General features: G+C 44.5%; 2 protein-coding genes across 2 annotated transcripts; one reads left to right on the forward strand and one right to left on the reverse strand.

The window, feature by feature from the left end:
* Positions 1–3,656: 3,656 nt before the first annotated feature.
* Positions 3,657–15,807, reverse strand: LOC126561683 (protein zer-1 homolog). Its single transcript, XM_050217978.1, has 10 exons — positions 15,568–15,807; positions 6,147–6,747; positions 5,854–6,075; positions 5,260–5,462; positions 5,008–5,179; positions 4,788–4,949; positions 4,564–4,725; positions 4,337–4,486; positions 4,024–4,269; positions 3,657–3,945 (listed from the first exon to the last, which is right to left on the reverse strand). The coding sequence occupies exons 1-10, from the start codon at positions 15,744–15,746 to the stop codon at positions 3,718–3,720; spliced, it is 2,325 nt and encodes a 774-aa protein (XP_050073935.1). The 5' UTR covers positions 15,747–15,807; the 3' UTR covers positions 3,657–3,717.
* A 3,890-nt stretch (positions 15,808–19,697) lies between these two features.
* LOC126562796 (60S ribosomal protein L7a) lies at positions 19,698–20,723 on the forward strand. The gene is made up of 2 exons (XM_050219378.1): positions 19,698–19,761; positions 19,827–20,723. Exon 2 carries the CDS (start codon positions 19,839–19,841, stop codon positions 20,652–20,654), a length of 816 nt encoding a protein of 271 aa, XP_050075335.1. The 5' UTR covers positions 19,698–19,761; positions 19,827–19,838; the 3' UTR covers positions 20,655–20,723.
* Positions 20,724–20,892: the final 169 nt, after the last annotated feature.

Consider the following 20,892-nt stretch of genomic DNA (forward strand, 5'->3'; position numbering starts at 1 on the left):
TTGGTTGCTTGCTCTTTTTATTCAAGCAAGGGAAGCTATTCAAAACAACCCAATATTCAACAATCCAATGCGGAGATATGCGGTCCGACCGTTCGTCCTTTACTAATACTCCTCTAGTATTGAGAAGCGCATGCATTTCTGACGTAAATAGCAACATCATCCACTAGTTTCCCCCCTACCCCGATTGGTTTCGGGCCCCAAAATGACGCATATTGTTTCGCATCATATCGCGCTTCTATGAAAAAAGTGAAATAAGTGAATTGAATTGCAAATAAAAGTTAAGGAAAACAAACATTGTGCACTGTGTTGTCGCTGATAGAGGAAAGTGGCTGGTTAAGACGGACACCTTTTCAGGTTAATTTGAACTATCTATTGATGTATGAAAATTCAGTTATCATGAGCGATATGCAAACCTATTTTGGCATCTATTTTCCATCAAATAATTCTTTAATGCTTTTAATTTTTCATACAATTTATCCTGTTTTACATGAATCAAAAACAAGGTTTTTGACGAGCACTTGTAGCATGTGCGGGAAAGAGGCGTTTAAGGCGTCTCTTGAGGAACCATAAGAAGCATTCTAAACATTCTGTTTCAGCAGAAAATGCAAGAACATTGACAACCACATGAATCCCACAGGAAATCACACAAACGGATCGTGCTTATATTGCTTTTGAAAGGTCTACGTCGAGAACCGCTTTCGTTCATCTTTTATCATTTGGATATCTTTGGAAATGTTTGCCTTTTCCGAGAAATGGCGTACTGATTGGAGGATCTCATCTGTAAAGACTCGACCCTTCTTGAATCCATGGTTTCGACAAGGACAACTGAGGATTTTGATTTGGGAAATTGAGCAACCACGCAATTTTTCCACGTTTTGTAAGGGTTTTCGCGCCAATTCGAACGCCAGCCTTCCAGCATCAGGATCATTAAAATCATTTAGAACCTCTTTTCTAGGTCCAAAAAAATATGTTGCACCAGCTCGTCTTCTTGGTCTTTATTGACAACAGAAGCAAGCGGTCCAAGTCAAGGCAAAATGTTAGGATTCTTGAAGTGCCCCATCTGCGTCGTACGAGGAACTTTACATTCTAAAGTTGCTGTTTTTTACCACTATCCCAATCCTCATAGAGTTCAATGCCTGTTCCAGGTGCTGGGGGTTCCATAGCTTTCGGTTGCTGTTACGAATGCATTAATGCATTAATCAAAAATGGTTAACAAAAGCATAAAGAATTAAATTCTCCAGTGTCCGTCTTTCCCTACAACAGAGTATCCGTCTTTTCCTCTTTGGTGTACCAAGAGTACTCGAGAAAACTGGTTTACTTTGCAAACCTTACGAGCATATAAATGCAATCGAATGCAATTGAATAGAACACAAATTCTAACCAAATTACGTCCACCTGCCGGCTCACGAAAAATCCTTTTTTTTTTTTTGCTCATATTACATACATCGTTGAATATAAATAAGCAAAAAAAGAGTATTTTTCGTGAGCCGGCAGGTGGACGTAATTTGGTTACAATTTGTCTTATATTCTATTTCATTGTTTATATTTTTAATTATATTATTTATTTGAAAAATTTATTAGTTCAGCAACACAGAAGTTCTTAAGTGAATCATTTAAAAATTTTCTAAAATTATCCTTCCTTTAATTGTATGTAAAAGGTGTCCATCTTTCCCACAGTATTTACCTACTTTCTCCATTGATGTCCAACTTTAATTCAAATCCGAAACGGTTGCGAACCGGTTGAGCCCACATTTCATCGCGTTGTATGCAAGCAGCGCGAGCGTTTCTATCGTTGGGTTTATGTCTTGGCTACGTTCAGTCTTAAGGCGTTCTAGCGCAGAACTGAATCATTATGATTTCTATGGTTAACGCAAAACAAAAAGGAACTAGAATTTGACTTACTCAATTATTAGTTCTTGAAGAAGCGTCTACATGTTTCAATCCTCAGGTAGTTAATACAACTCAGACGTCTTTGCCGCATACATCCACTATCCCTCTCGTTTATGAGGCATCGTTAGATCATCATGCTTTTACATTCACCGATTACACCCCATAACTCTAGCTGCTTTGGAAATGATTCTTCATATTTTATTGTTGTTATTAATTTTTTTTCTTGTCCTATTTTCTCTTGCGTTCTTCTGATTTTAACAGGCGTGTTTGGCTTAGTAAACTCTTCACACGCATTCATATCTGCTGGGTTTTCATGGCGCGGTCCGAACATTGCGCATTCGTTTGCTATCGCGTACTTTGGATACTTCGAGTGAGGTGTTAGTTTATCTAAGATCAGCAGAGCGTTTTTTCTGTTTAGCGATCACTGTCACAAACTGGACTGAACAATCCTAAAAATGAGGAAGCCGGGTGTGTGTGTATGCTATGGTGCGTTACCCCAGCAACCAGAGTATGGTTAGATTTTGCCTCTCGTTTCACATACCAGGGAAGAAGCGAAATTCAAGGAAATGTCCTTGTACAATGGCGACAAAACAAAACCAAAAACGCTTCCTCTCTTGCACGAAACATCGTTCATCGTCCCACAACCATAACGAGCGAAATGAATCGTGGAGGGAGCGTATCGTTATTTAATACATAATATCATCTTCGTTAACATTGTACAGTACTACTGTTGGGTCGATTACAGTAAAGCAATCGATGATGGACGCTTCTCTATCAGGTTCTTCTCTCACGAGAAAACCGTTCGATGTGAACAACGAAAAAAAGGATAATATAATAAGAAGAACAAGCACAACAACAAAAAACCGTTACGTTAAAACAGATACCTGCAGCTAACGGATAACACGTGTTTTTCTTGCTGTATATCCCCCTTCATTCCTCTGATTCGTTCACTCTGGCCAATCTCTTGCTATCACACGTTACACGCACACTTAGCATGTTTCCTTCACCTTTTCTTCGGCTTCTATATTCACACACACACACACACACAAACGCACACGTACGCAGCACTATGCCCTTTCCAGACCATTATCAAGTGCGTTACTGCATTTTCTGCACACTATTTACACGCGCAAAAGCAACACGGGAAAGCCTTATGCGAAACATAACCTTACTTCTGCGAAAACAAAACTAACATACATGTGTATATATGTATACCGCGCACACACGGGCAGCGCGTTTCCTTAACAACCAGAGACAACCTTACTGCTATGTCAGCTCTGTCAGAAGACAAAACGAACAAACAAACAAAAAAAAACGGCTCACAAACGAAGCAAGGAAGCTGAGTTTGTTTTTTTTTTTTGTTTTTTGTAACAACCAGCTGAGAATCAAACGGAAGGGAACAAAAAGAAAAGCAGGCAATTGATGGTACGACGTTCTCTATCTACAAAATGGCCGCCCAAAGTGAGAGATGGTTAGCAAACACTGTGCGTTATGGTTATCCTTTTCCCAGCTATAAACAATATCACTCCATATCACCTCACTTACTACCAGAGCACGCAGTTTTCTTTATCTTCGATTGGGTAACTGACATTTTATTACGCTTCGCAGAATGTGGACGTAGTGGATATCACGCGGTGATAATCGTGCGTATCCCACAATCCTCACTCCACAGACTAAATGTGGCAATAGAAGCCATTTGCTTTAGCTTTTTGTTTCCGTTTCCGCTTGCTATATATCACTTGTGATGCGCTACACACACACACACACAAACACACTATGTGTCCCTATGCTGATGCCGATACTGCTAAAATGGAGCGCGAAAGGCTTTTAGCCGTCCAGCTCCATTACGTTTGGGTCCGTGTTGTTGTTATTGTTGTTGTTGATGGCGCCGGTCATCGTTCCGCTCATCGGTTCGCTAAGATTGCGACAGTGCGTTAGTACGATCTGGGCTAGCTCTTTGAGACGTGGATACGGCTGGGGATGATCGATTAGCTCCTGAAGCAGCTCAATACCGTGCTCTTGCTCCACCACCCGGCAGTATTTCGTCGGGTACACCTGGATGGAATGCAAAGGAACAAGTGCTTATTTAGCTAATGTCCTGGGACTTATTTTTGGATGCGAATAAACCCCTACTTTGGTTAGATTCGCTAGTGCCCAAATGGCCCAATGTTGACACTGTGGTGTATGATAGCAGCGAATCAATCCGAGGATCGGTTCGAAGCTGCGATAGTTGATGTTACGCTCCGCTGACAGATCCCACCGTTCGATCGCTTCCACCATGCGGACCAAAACACTGTACCGTGATGGTCTCGGAATCTTCCACGCTTCGGCACCGTCTGAAGCAATATGGGCCAGCACACCGGCGGCATTGTAGCTGACCTGTTGTAAGAATAAGGATTTAGTACCATCGACTCACATCGGTTTCCTAACAACACCAAACCCTAACCTCAATGCCATCGCTGGACGAATCGAGCAAATCGGAAAACTCGGTAATAAACTCGGGTGTCATAAGGCGTGGCCGTAGCTCCTTCACTTCTGCCACATTGCCGAGCAAACCCATCATGTTGCGCAACAGTTCGTCCCGATCGGGGAATAGCTAGAAGAAAACATAAACACACATTACATCGCAAATAAAAAATTTGGTTGACTCATTGGGCGTTCGCCACCGCTTACCTTTAGACAACCGAGGAAGTATTCCATGCCGCGCCCATCGAGAAACCGTTCACAGTTCTTTGCCGTTTCGTCGGTAACGTTCCACATCGTTGACCAGGCCACCTCCATCACGTCATCAAAGACACGCCTCGATAATCGATCGTTGATCAAGTTCAGCATCGTCTGCAAAAAGGACAAGAAGGTGTTGAAAGTTCACCCTACCCGACCGAACCTCGTTCACTTACCGATATAGCACCGAGATCGCCCAAAAACAGCTTCTGGCTGCCGTCCACCTGGCAGGCAAGCGAGTTTAGCAGATAGATTGCGATGCGCTGCACGAATCCTTCCTGCTCTCGGTACGATACGCCATGTAGCAAAATGTGAACCAACCGCTCATATTCAAACATCTGTCAATGGGACACGTTTTAGACTCAAATTTCTTTTGATTTTGAACGGAATGCTTACCACATCGAGCGGTATGTTGAACTGGCACAACGTTAAACACCCATTCCGCATCATCGTATCGTCCGTCAAGTGTGTGGACATTCCGTTCAACAGTGTGCGAATGATGTGATTCTTCAACGGCACGCCAAACTTCATCTTTTCCCTACCTTTCACGATGTAGAACAGGGTGGCACTGTAAAGCGTACGGTCGTGGATCAATATTAAAGCATCCGTACAAAAATAAAGCTACCACCGGAATAAATCTCAACCTACCTGCCACTAATCTGAATATTTTTCACGCGTATGTGCTTATCCATCGCCGACAGTACGACGTCCAGTGCTTTATGTATTTGTTTGCACGTTTCAAATCGCAGCAGATGGTACAGATCGTTCAGTACCTTCGTCAACAGCTCGTGCCGGTCCTGATAGGCCATGGCAGCGACCAAGATCTGTTCTTCCGTTGCCTCACCAGCGACCTAAAACAAACGATTTTTTTTTACAGTAAACATGTTAGTCTACCCAATACTACATACTAGTCATGAGGGGAGGATACTATGAGTTGGAACCACCTGATTCCGATTCCGTATTCGAAATCAGTTCTGATTCCGCTTCCATTTTTGGAATCCTTTCTGGTTTCGGAAGCATTTGCGAAACCATTTACAAACTCCATTTTCAAATTATTTCTTAAATCGACTTAGGAAAACAATCCAGAACAGATTACGAATTGCGAAACCGATTACGGAACCAATTTCGAATCTGCTAACTGGAATCGATTCCGGAAATCCGCTCCGCAATCGATTCCGACCATGCAGCAATTTGCCCATCACTACAACATATACCCTCAAAGTTTTCGCCCAAAAAACTTACCCTTAGAGCCGGGATATCGTGCCATTTGCACGCCGAATGAGAGGTGTAGTAGATGCCGAGAAAATCTAGCGGACGATCCACCCGACTAACCAGCCCCGGGATGTCCGAGCTGTTTCCGGTGCAAGATCCAGCCCGTTCGGCCACACCGTCACCGGCCAGGTTCGTACCGGAGATGTCCAAATGTCGAAGTTTTGGTAGATTTTCAACTAAGTTTGCTAGCAACTGTAATGCGGGAAACAAAAAGAGACGAAATTAAACACTGGCCGGCAACACTACTACTTTTGCAAACTTACTTTGTTAGGCGTTAAATAGTTTCCGTCAACATTCGCACGCGACACGGACAGGTCGAGCGTTTCGAGATTTTTAAGCTTGCACAGCGTCGGGAACTCGTGCTCCAGCGGCCACACGTTAAACAGAATAAGCGTCCGCAGATTCGGCAGATCCACCAACGCCTTCAGGCTAAACTCCGCAAAGATGCACGCCGTCAGATCGAGATGGCTCAGCTCGGTCAGATGGCTAAACTGTATCGTCGGCTGTAGTACGACACCGTTCAGCTTGAGGCGCTGCAGCCGTGGCAACAGCAGCTGAAAGTCGATCGGTGTTTTCTCGTTCGGTTCGCTGTGCTTTAGCATATCGACGAACCGGCCGAGCTCAAGCGATCGCAACTGCCGACAGTGCTCGATCAGGATGTTCCAGGAGGCGGTCGTGATCTTGTTGCAGTACCACATCGACAGTGAGTTGAGCTGGTGTCGCAACAGTATGCGCATGCCCTCGTTCGTGATGGTGCTGTTGCGCAGGCTAACATGGCGCAGCGGGGTCTTCTCCGTGTCGCGGAATATCTGTATCAAGCGATCGTTGATGTCCTGCCCGCAGTCCTGCTGGTAGCGGAGGAATCTGAGGAAGAGAGACGAAAGCAAACAAAAAAAAAGTCAGTCACAACTTAATTTGCAGGTCTAGTTTCTCACAAATCAGTCCCAACTCCAGCTGTTACTACCCTTCAACAGGACAGTCTGCAGCAATTCTGGAGCTATAAATGACTTCGTAGTAGAGTCGAGTAGTTGCTATTTTTGTCATTAAGCACATTTTCACGCTAATGAACAATGTTCAACCCCAGCTTTGGAATGCCGTCTAGTTGAGCGTTTGCCATCAAGAATGCAACAACGCCTGTTTGCCTGGGCCTGGGACCCCGAAATGTAAATCATTTGCCCACACGAACGAACACGCCTCGCCTTCTCCGCACACTGCTACCAGTTCCACAAATAGATTAATTTGCTTTGTCGTAGCGTAAACATGGTGAACAATAATTTTACCCCCAAAAAAAAAAGGGCTGCAATGCGATAATTTTGCATTCCTTCCGACCGTGACAAAAAGCACAAAGCATTTGGATGATTTGTCAAGCAAGCCACAACGAAATCTCAGTCTCGATGTGATGATTAAGGTTAGCACCACATGCCTTTAAATGAAGTGCTGTTGGGCAAGTTTCGCGATCGCAAATCTTCGCAAACATTAAACCAGTCACCAACAAACAAACAAAAGAAAACTAATCTTCTTCAGTTTTTCCGCTTTTCTTACCGAGTCATTAAGCCAGCACGCGAATGGCGACAGCAACAGAACAGCAACCACCCCGTTAAAAGAAGGACCACAGAAGGCAAGAAAAACCATCATATTTCGCGGCCATAATCATCATCCATTTCCCATGACCTTGCCCACCACCGAACCCCGATATATTTTGGCGCTGACTGGCGCGAAAAACGAAAACCAAACGCACCAAAACGGTACCGGCACCTTGTGCCGCGAGGTGGGCGATCATCAGGTTTATGTGGGCTCATCGGTAGCCTGGAGATGCTAAGGCAATTAAGCACGGGAAAACGACCAAAATGACCGACAAATGATTGGTGTTTGATTAGTGATTTAGTATAGCCTAAACACGAGCGTTGTGAAAGGCTTATCTTTACGAGGCTTTTGATTGAAAACGATCGGTGTTGAAGGTGTGTGTGTGTGTGTATGTTGGTGTGAAGTTGCGCTAATGGAATTAAATCATTTAATCTTAATCAATTATTCGGCTTTGTGCAGCCTAGGTTCTCCGCATCATCTTCAATAGAAATCTCATCTTCACAACAGACCAACAGCAAGGGCGGTAAAGTATTTCATTAACTGTGTTTAGTAGCTTCGAATAATTGGAGGGACAGGCGAAGAAGTTCTAAAAATTTGGTTGAATGAATCACAAGTAAAGGTCTCAATTTTAAAGTTGTTTTATATAGTTTTATTGTAGATCAAACAATCTTCTGCGAAGGGAATCGGGACATGAGAGAATGTGATCTTTGCCCATAATTGCTGTGGCTTAACTTTTGAATTCCTCACAACCAGCCCAGGCCATCCAATCCAAAATATATGGCCCATTAATTGCAGTTCAGACAGTGTCACCTCCACTACTAGACATTTCTGGACGGCTAAAAGCAGTTCAAATATTTTCATTTTCCGTCTTCCAAGGTTATTCAAGGAATCTGCCCAAAAAAACAAGGCGATTGAAATTCGACCTGTATCTCTGCTGGACTGCTGGATGTTGTCGAAGCACCTTCCACACACTCTCTTATCACACAAACGGTGAATGGGCAGGCAGGCAAGGTTGTTGCTACTGGAACATCCGAGGCACGTATCGCCGACATGATTGAAACCACACGTGAATTTCACATGCGTACCATCCATGCACGCACACCTGGTTGAGTGTGTGAGTGGTGATAGGAGCTAAGCTGCCAAGTTGACCCATCACATCACATAAAAAGTATCATAATAATTGTCAAAAGTTGTGCAGATTGCCTACAAAGGGCAACTGATATGGTGCCCATTACGGGGCCATTAAATTTAATAAAGTCATATTGTAAAAAAGCTTGGCTAGGTGATCAATATAATCGTTTGTTTACGGTACTGTGGTACAAGAAAAACCAGGACAAAGTAAATAAATTGAAGATTATATACAATTATCGTAGGCTGAGAGGATCGTAGAATATCAGGTTTGAGGATTTGTGATGATGATTTCGATTAAACTTTCTTATAAGTCTTGACTGACATGAGACTACATTCGCCTTTCTTTACAAGACTTAAAGATTCTACGTAGTTGAGTAGGGGCCCGGCTCGGTGGTGAGACGATAACGAAGCACACGGCAGGACCGGGTATCAAAATCCTATCCCGACCACTCGCCCACGTACTGAAGATTTGACCATGCAACTACGTGGTATCAGCAAGTCTAATAAGCCATAAGAAGACCATCGTGACCTACTAGGTATATAGTCCGGGACTACGATCGCTTCTCTACCTACCTGACCCGCCACCTGTCATACAAATGGGTTTATGACGGAGCATAGGCCAGTTTTTGATACGTGTTTTGACGTTATGCTGACCCAAAATATTCCAATTTTCAAGCCTTAAGTAGAATCATGAACCCCAATGGTATCCTGGCAGTCTGTGAAAACAGATTTTCGGTGTATAGTCCACGATGAGATTTGATACACAACCCTGCGGAGTATTAAACCGAAGGTCAAGGCACAAGACCACGGTATGGCTACACATTCCTGATGTTATACGTCGGCTTAAACTAGATACCTGTTGCTTTGCTTCTCAAATGCTGGAACTTTACCATCTCAAGTTAATGCCAGCGAATTACCTCCATCTCCGCACCGAGGTTACAATGCAAACAATGCACCAGATGAGCTGACGAAATTCACGAACCGTGAACAATGTCGCGCACTGGTGACACTGGCGTGGCACTGGTTAGTTCTCCATTTCAAATCCTCCCTCCAGCCCACGCTAGTGCCGCTGAAATAGCTTTGGCGTCATATGGATGACATTCTCGCTGCCACACAAACACAAGCGTCACATCGACGTCAATTTAGTCATTTTCAAGTGCACTGAGGGCCTCTGTGTGCAGTGCCGCGGCACAGTTGCTTTCACGAGGCCACCATCCGCCATTTGCTCTGTTGCGTTGCGCGCCCGTTTGAAGGTTAGAATAAGCGGCGCGCGCACGAGCATGAGTATGCTCACCTACGTCCCCTTCTCATCGCATATCCAAATGTTTCGCCGATTGCAGGCAATATGACCAATTGTGGACTATATCACACGCTGAGCGCGACACGTTGCAGCCGCTCGTTTTGTGACAATTGTCGTGTGAGGGCACACCAAGCAATGTGGGGACAGCAGCACAACTAATTCGCCTCCACGACAGCATCAGCGTAACTAACGAACTTTGTACAACAGCGTGACATTTGTGATGGCATCCCAATCAGTGAAGAAATTCGTTCCTTTTGAACAATCCACCCAGACCCAGAGCAAAAGCGAGGTGGGGGAACTAGACGGTGAAAGCGATTATGAGGAGGACATGCCGCTGGGGCTAAGTTCATTGACATAACTTATCGCACCATTGCCAGAACAAAGTTGTAGCCATTTTTTATTTACTTTCGGGAGGTCATTCTAGCCGATCCTCTCGGTTGGTTTCCCCCTAATTTGAGGTTTATGTAATCACATCCGCCTCGGTATGCAGAAGACGATCGCTCCCCGCCAATGCTACCACCGCACTGCTCTTTGCTTCTGATACGTACTATCACTAAGCTAAGAGTGCAAGGACAACTCGTGGCCGATGTCAATTGCCGCACAACCGTCAAAAGCGTTAACCTTTGTTGGACGAAATAATTAAAAGTACTCGGATTGGAACGCATTGGATTGTGGTGTAATCGTAAGTCTTATGTAGTACGATGGAGCTCCGTCTTTAAAAAAAAAAAAGAGAAGTGCTCACCAGCTCACCAGCCATAAAACTCCAACAGAAGAAGCGTGCGCATTTTATTGCAAAACAAATATTTGTCTGGTTGGCATTGAAGAGGTAACAAGAAGCGTGTAACAATGCGGCTGCAGCAATCGAAAAATCGACCTACAATTGCTTTCCGCTTTCCGGTCGAATAGACACTGGGAGGGATTGGTCGATAAATTCTAACCACTGGCAAAAGGGTAAATCAATCCCAACTTCCAACTTTTCTTGTCGTTCGTGTAAGTCGGAGGTTGTTTGGAGTTGTGTATCTGGAGGGTCGGCAAGTTAGCAATCTCAAGGATGAGAGTTGTTTTGCTACTTATTGTAAGCATTGCTAGCAAGCAGCATAGCTATTTGCAACTGGTTGAACAATTGAAGGCACTCGGTGGTGCACAGCAGAAAACTTACTTCTATTTGATTACCCAGCATTAATCAAGGATATCCAAGAAAATCTAACAAAATCTTTTACTTAAAAATCGTTCGATTTCACTCGCTGTCTCGTTGGACTTTAAAACGAGGTCCTGTGCAAAATGTCGTGTTTCCGATGCACATGCCAGTCTAGGCATGTGCCCGATCAACCGATCACCAACACAGACGGCACGGTATTCTGGTATGGTCGAATAGAAACGCAATAAGTCGCGACATTCTAAGACGAATCAAGCAGGAGTCGGTACGGATAAGGGGCAACCATGCGCTATGAATAGAACATCCTCATGTCTTCGTGAATGGGTGTGACGGGATAGGATAACTAAAACAAAAACCCACAACAAATAAGCAAACAACAAGGAGGTGTACTTTGAGTTTGGTCAAGGCACGTTCCTTTCACTTGAGCTTAATTTTGACACAGACAGGCAGGGGACAACAAGCCATTTGCTCAATTATCGTCGCTCCCTGCAGAATAAGGCAAAGTAAGGGAGACGTTTGCCCTTGTGCTAATGAGAATAACGATTTAGAGTTCCGAAGTTAATGTTACTGATGCGTTTCCTACCCTGCAAGACGCCGAAAAGCTACCAGATTTCGGTGTATGGTGTGATGTGTCGCCCTCAACATTCATAACGTCCTACGGAGATGTTCAAGTCAAGATTATAGGCTCTAGGTGGCGCCGGACAACGATTTTCTTGCTAGACTTACAGAGTTTACCTAACCAATTCGGCATCGTCAAACCATTATCGGGCGACGTAAATCCTTATTCTGGTTCATTCTTGGTTGTAAAAATTGAATTGGGCCGCCTGTTTTGATTTTCCTCAGACTCCGTTGTTTTGTGATCCAAAAACTCTACAAAAATGCGTTGTTTGTGTGATGTTATAACTAATTATGTATTATTTTCAAATTTTACCATTGGTTAGTTAGCCAACTATGTTGTATTATTTGCATAGTGTTGGGTTTTTAATATTTGTACATTTATTTCAATAAAAAGTACATCTCAAAAGTTCTTTTAGCCATCACAAAGTTCATCACCTAAAGCGGCCCGAAGAGGCGCAGCCCAATGCAATCTTTACAACGACGGATTTAGACTTGACGATGCCCGAATAGAATGACCCAGAATAAGCATTTGCGTTGCCCGATAATAGTTTGACGCTGCCGAATTGGCTAGGTAAACCCTTTATTGATACTACCAAGTTGGATAGTCAATACCTCACTACGAGGGAACGATCCGGATAAGGGTTTTGTTGAACTCCGGTCCTGTCGTGTGACGATCGACACCGTTGTCGCCTCACCAACGAGCTGCACCAAGATGTTCAAGTACACCCTCTTTTAAAGCCACAGTTCGGTAAATATGTTTTCGTTAAAGGAAAATTCCATTAAACGCTATTCAAACAAGCCGATTTCATATCACACTTTTGCCATTACAGCCATTACTCACGAACTAGACCAGGTGCAATTAGTCAGATAATTGCACCGGCGGTTTTCATCAAATGTGCTGCTGCAGTTCACCCTGACCCATAACAGGGTGGCGTGAAAAAAGGAAAGCCCACAAACAGCAACGTTCAATAGTAGTATCCAAAACAAACCTTTGAAACACAAAAATCAAACAAAAAATGGAGGTCACTTAGATGGACAATAAGCTAAGACTACAAGCTAATCTAAATCGCATAAAGGATGGAACAACAAAGAACGGTCCAGCGTCATCTTTCCGTCACTGCTCTGGAGCACGATCATTTCCTTCGCAAAGTGCAAAGTAGATCACTCCAAAGCCTACTTTCATAACAAAGAGAAGCTTGTAGAACGATCAAAAAACGGGCTGTCCTGGAGGATAGGCAAGGGCTGCCCTAGCTTAGCAGAAAAAGAGTGTGCAAGCAACAGGCAAAGAACGGGAGGGAGGCATTAATGGGGAGTCAAGTTTCACCTAAAGCACACCGAGAAACACCTGAACCACATCCGCCTACTCCGGGGTTTACTGCTACCAGTCGCAGGAACCTCCGAGGACGGTAGGCTAGGGCTCGTAGGCTGGGAATAGATGTTGTTTGCGTGCAAAATACGTACAAATCACGAAGCAATTGTGAAGGATAAAAGAGCTGGTAGCTGCAGTTAGTAGGCAAGCGAAAACTGCATACACACTCGACCTTATCCACCACAGTCCATCCGTCCCTGCTTACCTTCTCTCGCACTCGCGGACAAATATAAAGAAAACCTGCTCGACTCGCCACAGGGGATCGCGGGGTGCCTTCAAGTGAATGTTCAATCCGTAATGCAAGGGAAAGGAAGTGGCGATAGGCGAGAACGAGAATCGATTAGGCAAGGCTAAGACAGGGAGAAGTAAGCAGTGTGATGCTGAGGGTGATTGAAACGGGGAATCTTGCTGTAGTACGTCGCAATAACTGCATCAAATCCACACAACGATTTTAATGCGCACACACAGTGAGAGAGGGACTCGGTTTCCATTGCTGGTACGAGCAGGGAACGTCAACTGAACAAGCTGGAGCTTTTGCAAGTAATTTGTGAATCATCAACGACATATTGGTCGTGCCGAAAATGTCTTAATTTTTCATTAAATTGTTGGGCACAAATTCAAAAATTTGAACCATTTGATCGATGTTTATTTGAAAAGAAATCAGCAATCAAATGATATTCTATTTTACTTTGCATTGGTCATTTTAGACTAGTATTTTCATACTTTAAAAAGTTTAAATTATTCATTCAGCGTTTCCGTTGACAATCTAATAATTTACAAGTTAACTGCCACGACTCTTACTTTCATATTATATTAAATATGACAAATAACTTCTGTACAAAAGTACGCACGTCCTTTGATATTCTTTGGTAAAGATACATTTTTGAAGACCTTTTAATCTCTTCTTCATAAGGTTTATCAGCATATTTTAGGATGTTCTGTTGTGAAGAGCCACTTTTTTGCTATTTATGGTAAAAAAACTGTATTGCCAATGCGGTGGCAATAACGTATTTTTCTCGGTTTTTGTTTTTTTCTTGGCTTAACGACACGCTATGTCAACGAGACTTATTTATACCACCGTTCCTGGATATTGTATTCCCACTACCAGATAAAATCGTATCGTGTGTCCTGCTACCGTATCAGAAAATGTTTATATTTATGTTCTACTAACAGAATAGTGTAAAAACAATAATTTAAAAGAGGACTTGGTTATCTACTACGAAATGTTTGGTCTATCTCCAACCTCTCAAACTGTTGTTCGTCTAACATTCAAACTATGACCGCATTCTCGATATTGATTAGCGGACTATGAACAGAGAAGCCTAGTACACTAATACTGGAGCTGCAAAAGATCTTAGGAGACTGTAAATCCTAAACCGGGATCAGATATTTATTTCTGAACCATTTAATTATTAAGAAGTTAGTTCGAACTATGTACGAACGAAATTAAAGCTCTTAAAAATCCAAAAAATAGTTTGCTCTTCCCTGCATTTTTTCATTTATTCCGTGGCAAGAATGTTGCACCATTATCAGGCAAAAGAATCACGGAACGCACGGGTAGTAGTAAAGCACAAAACCCAGCACAAGCACCCACAAACGAAATCAGCTGATTAGTTGAGACAGAAACAGATAGGAAATGCGTTTTTCCTCGCATCATCGACGACAACGAAGCGCCGCTGCTAGGAAAGTGTGCACTGACCCAACCGAAACGAACGAAATGAACTCGACCCCGCGCCGCTACTCTGCTTCAGATACTCTACCACCCCACGTATAGAACGGGACATGGACAAATTATGTAATAGGGGCGTCCATGTGTTCTTACGGTTTCGGTAGGGCATAAAGGAGAACTCCTATGCACAACACACTGCATTATCTCGGGCGCACATGCTCTGCCATGTGTGTGTGTGTGTGTGTGTGTTAGTGTCTGGTGGCACGCGGCAGACATTCGTCGACCTAGGCGAGTCAAAGCGTGTTACTATAGGAGGGTTTCGTGGTGATAGAGGTGACTATAGTACACACACACTTCTTCGTGTGTTCTTTGTTCTCTTGAGCCCTTCTTTTATAGGCCCTTTTTGCGTATCGGCCAGGGAAAGGAAGAAAGCCCTGGCCGTGGTGGAGTCGTGGCAATCTCAGCTCAGCTGCTAACGGGAAACCAAGCTCAGTCGTACGCACACACACACTCTCTCTCTCTCTCTCTCTCTCTCTCTCTCTCTCTCTCTCTCTCGCTCTTGCTTTGAGCCACACACTGATAACACACAACCAATTATTAACACACAGCATAGGCGCCTTGGGGTGGGGTTGCGCTTATAAAGTGGTTGGGACAGAACGCGCACCATTCGTTCCATTTGCTACTGTTTTGCATTGAATGGGAAAGTTCACCATTCCAGCTTTCACTCCACGGCCGGGGCGTGCAGACTCGGCTGGCTGGCCGGTGGTGCGTCATACTCTACGATCAAGCGAAAAGAAATAGGCCAACAGGACGAGAGTCCACACTTTCGCGACACACACACACACAAAATTACTCACCTGTCGCAAATCTCGTTCGGCACTACGACGTCGTCCTTCAGCTCCAGCTGATGCGTGACCGGATCGGTGTTGCAAATGACGTGGAGGTTCTTCGCCAGGTAGCGGATCGACGTTTCCAGCAGCGTCGGTAGCTCCTCGTCCATGATGCCGTTCTCTTTGAGTCGCACCCGTCCCAACATATTTGTTTTACCGTAGCTTAACGATGATGTTTTAATTTACGCTTACTCAAAAGTACACGCACAAAACGGCACCTCGTAATAGTAGCAGTGAGGAGGAAGGGTTTACGTGCACTGAAAGGGTTCACTTAGTGCTTCCCTACTGCGCTGTTTACTACGATGTTGTTACCAATGCCCTCTTTGTTTTCAAACACTGTGTGACGCACTGTGTTGCTGTCACTTGGCGCACGTGTACACAGGAGGGGAAGCGCACACGAGTGTGTGCGTGTGTTTTGATTTGAATATATCGTTTAATTAGAACTTGCTTCTAAAAATTAAAAAAAAATCACCAAACACACTTTATTGGATTATGTTTCCCTTTTTATAACGTTTGAAGGATCAATTTGTTACACAATTACACTACTAGCATAACAAACGCAACGCAGGCGAATTAAAACTTTCCAAAAAAATGTTTATTAACACTGAAACAAAAAAAAAATATAATAAAAAACCGAACTTGATTGTTGTTGACACGATCACACACAGTAGTGGTGCTGCTGCTCACGATCACGAAACTATTCTACACTACACACAGCAACAATTTGCCACCAGAAGGGCTGGCAGAGCCCCAACAATGTAAGCCTCAGCCATTGTCGTGTCGTCATTCTATGCTTTCCACCCGCCTAGACAACACACCACACACCCCGTACTACGCGATTGATGATGATGATGACGTCGTAACGTAAACAAATGTGCCCTGCTGCTCTATGCTCATCGCCCAACTGTCCGTCTCGCGGCGACGAAAAGAGAGCGACGACGATGGGCTTTCCTGAGCGAGCGAGAGAGTAAGAATGATTGCACTGATTGTGTGCTCTTTCCCGCGCTCAGCACTATTTATGCTCGGCCTACATGACCCTGCTACTGGGTTTAGCTCGATTTACCGTTAAAATGGGAGATGTTATGCCTCAACTCCCCCCCCCCCCCCCCCCCCACAACCGCCTTTATGTCCATCCTTTATTGGATTTCTTTGTTGTGTTCTGTCCTGTCTCTATTGTCAGCTGTCAGCATAAATGCACTTCACACACATACACAGAAACACCGTGGTATTTTGCGTATCCTAGTAGCTGGCTTTGCGTTCCGATAGCGTCGTTAACAACGGATTTACATTAATCGAACCAACAGGTACAAAAATTGGACCCGCAAACGGTGAATGAATTTGGCATTGGCCTAATCGTGATTTTTTTTTTGCTACCCTCTATTAACCTGCCTGCTGTGCATGTTACATGCATCGGTATGATTCATCAACACCACCTGCAGTGCGTATCGTTGTGAACCTTCCCCTCCTCGTTTTCTACACTATTTTGAAACTAGAATCGATTTTGCACTACAGAAACCCTCTCACATGACCCAACATACACACATACACACGAGTCGAATCGATCCAGCAATCGTTTATGACTGACACGGACGGCAATCGCCTTCGCTTCGCTGCCCATATTATCAACGCCACGAAACAGAAGCCTTCTCCTTTACTTCTTCTGCTAGCTCCAAAGTAACGCATAGTTGTAATCTCAGCTTCGGTTACTATCAGCAAGTAAACAATTACATCCAAGGGATGCACACTCGAAAGGTACAAAAAAAAAAAGAAAAAAAGAAAACTACAACAAACTGTGCAAATTGATACGGGGTGCGCGGATGACGGACGGACGGAACAAATTTTGTGATACGATTGTTGTTGGGATTTGAACACTAGTAGGGCTTGCGTTTTCTGACGCCCGTTCACTGACGTTGTTACATTTGTTTGTTTTTGTCGCTCTTTTTTTTCAAATAGCTTCCTCGTCGCCTAACATCGTCCACCGTCGCTCAAACGATCCCCCCCCCCTCACCCTCCCAGATCACGTTCTTTGATTTCCCGACACGGGGATTCTGTTTGGGGATGACTGGCGTGGAGGACCTTTCACGGTGACCCTCGGTACCAGCTACACTGCCGTATATGGGACGGAGAGAGGCAGCGCCAGCGACGGCTGCCGGGGGGCGGACAGTTGTCCGAAGAGATTGGACGTGAAAATCATCAGAAAATCTAAAAATAAATTGACTTGTTTTTTTCTTGGTCCTCCTCCTCTTTGCTTTAGGAGCTTGTTGTTGTAGTATTATTCTCGACCGCTTTTCTCTCTGTACAGGGGAGGAAAAAATAGCATTCTTACTGCATGCATACATCGATACGCATACACACCCCGATATCCGACCGTCCACATGATCCACAATACCAGGCGTGTGTTTGTGTGTTTTTTCCACACCCAACAACCTGCCCGTCCTTCAATTTGGGAGTAAATCCCATGGTAAGCCACGAGCCACGGTGAAAAGATGGTAGGATTATCCCGATATACGTTCGATCGCAAATCGTCACAGCAGCTGTTTCGAAAATCGATCATCCCACTAACTATCCCTTGATGCGCCGTCCATCCGTACCGCGCCACCTGTTTTCTATTCGTTGGCCGTTTTTTGCAATCTTTTTTTTATCACTGAGGACGACCTTGATGTATCTCTCCCACTGTCTGCTTCTCACGGTGCTTCCATCACACGATAAACATCGAGTTAGCCTTGCTAATTTTTTCTTCCATCTTTCCCATCATCTTTCGCCTTCTTTTCTCCATCCGGGGGCTGCTACGTCACACCAGCGGATATGACACATAGGCGTGTATGTGTTGTTATGCTTATTGTGCACCAGATGAAACTAGCCTTCGTCTACCATACCACCCTCCAACCCACCTCCCCACCCTCCCCCCCTCCACACAAAAGTAGTGCCTCAAACACACACACACGCGCACATTAGCACACAAAAGGTGTACCACATGATTCAGAATGTTTGACAAAAAAACGGACCACGATCAGTTTCTACACGGCGCACCACAGGAAGAACACACTCGTTCCGATCGGGTTTACTTTTCTTCTGGTGGTAGTGATGGTTGTGTTTCACAACGCAATACGAAAACCAACAACAGAAAAAAAAAACTATCTGCGCCCACTTCCGCATCGAGAAGTTTCGTGGTGCAAATGAGGGATGATGATGATGATGGCCCAGAATTCTTGCATTAATGTTTTCTGAATCACTTTTCCGTCATGCTGCTGCAACCGATCGATCGTTTAAAGCCGCGGCGCGAGCCACACTGCACACTGGATGCACTTGTATTGATGGTTCTAACCTTTAAACGGGTGCGATTCAGCTGAACTGTACTCACGGAACCGAACCTATCGTAGTTTCGCAAAATTTCACACCACTTTCCGAGAATTTGCTACTGCTGCTGCTTCGACATAAATATGTAGAAAACGTCAGGTCCGCCCATTCGGGACGATTTGACAGTTGGTCGTTGAATTTGGACAGAATGGAAAGAACGTTTCTTCAGGAAATTTATATTATTTATGAATCAATTTCACTTCTTGATTGCATAATTGATTAACTCCAAGTTAGTTTAACGCTCTGTAAGTATAATTTTCACGTTTTGCGGAGCAAACGATCTCAACTCTTTTGCACACGTTTGAAATCCAATCGATCAACATAACGATAAGTTAAAGCACAAACAGCGATTCCTTTGAGATGCTGTAGATTTTTCGTAGAGGAATCCCTTTATAATAAAAAAACACACAGTTCACAGAAAATGTTCATTATATTTCATAAAAAAATTGTAATTTCCGGATTTATTCTCCGAAAACGATAATATTTGACAGTCCGCTAACAACTAAAAGACCTTTTGGCAAACAAAACGAAAAAAGTAAAAAAATAACCCAATTTGGTTATTAAAAAGCATTGAAACAGCTCAATATCAGTATTTCTGATTAATATTTGTAATATTCGTCTTCAATTTCTCGTATTGCTTCGCTTTCGTTCGATGCTTTCCCCACAAACTGCCCATATGAATCAAAGCGTTATGAGCTGACGGAACTGACAGGCACTGCGAAGAGGCACTCTCAAAAAACGCCTGTTTAGCACATGACAGCAGCGTGTATTTTTCCTTTTCCACTTGGCAATCGAAAGGAATAGGTGTGCTGCGAACTGTTTCCGTCTTAAATTCGTGTGTTTACTCATAATATCCGCCTCCGTTCCAGGTTCTATCCACCATGGTGACCAAGAAGCCCGTCAAGAAGAAGGTCGTGCCGAAGCAGAAGGTCGCTCCGGCCCCGCTGGCCAAGCCGAAAAAAGTTGAGGTTAAGAAGGTGGTGAACCCGTTGTTCGAGAAACGTGTTAAGAACTACGGCATCGGCCAAAATGTGCAGCCCAAGCGTGACCTGAGCCGGTTCGTGCGCTGGCCAAAGTACATTCGCATCCAGCGTCACCGGGCCATCCTCCAGAAGCGTCTGAAGATTCCGCCGCCGATTAACCAGTTCACGCAAACGGTCGACAAACCGACGGCCCAGCAGGTGATGAAGCTGCTGGAGAAGTACCGTCCGGAGAACCCAACCGCTCGCGTCCAGCGTCTGAAGGCGAAGGCGGAAGCGAAGGCAGCCGGCAAGGACGAAGCACCGTCGAAGCGTGCGAACCAGGTGCGCCAGGGTGTGAACACCGTGGTGAAGCTGGTGGAGCAGAAGAAGGCTCAGCTGGTCGTGATTGCGCACGACGTGGATCCGATTGAGCTGGTCGTCTATCTGCCGGCACTGTGCCGTAAGATGGGTGTGCCGTACTGCATCATCAAGGGCAAGTCGCGGCTGGGTACGTTGGTGTACCGCAAGACGTGCACCTGTGTTGCGCTGACCCAGGTCGAGAACGCGGACAAGCCCAACCTGGCCAAGCTAGTTGAAACGATCAAGGCCAACTTCAACGATCGGTTCGATGACATCCGTCGTCACTGGGGCGGTGGTTTGCTCGGTCCGAAGAGTATGGCACGTCTGGCCAAGCTCGAAAAGGCCAAGAAGCGTGAGATGCTGCAGAAGAACTAGATCTGCACGGTGTCCTCTGTATGCATTCGATAATAAACATTAAGTTTTCGAACACTCGAACAAAATGGAGTCGAAAGGATTTTTATGCTGCAATCAGCAAAACACAAAGTCTTAACCGAGCCGAAAAACTATCCGGATTTAGTCGAATATATGCTTAAGAACATAGGACAGGTTAGTAGTTTACTAGCCAATGTTTGGCTAGTAAACTCACATTCAGCAACAAATGTAAATCTTTGTT

Source organism: Anopheles maculipalpis, chromosome 3RL (assembly GCF_943734695.1).
Source record: "Anopheles maculipalpis chromosome 3RL, idAnoMacuDA_375_x, whole genome shotgun sequence".
NCBI lineage: Eukaryota > Metazoa > Arthropoda > Insecta > Diptera > Culicidae > Anopheles > Anopheles maculipalpis.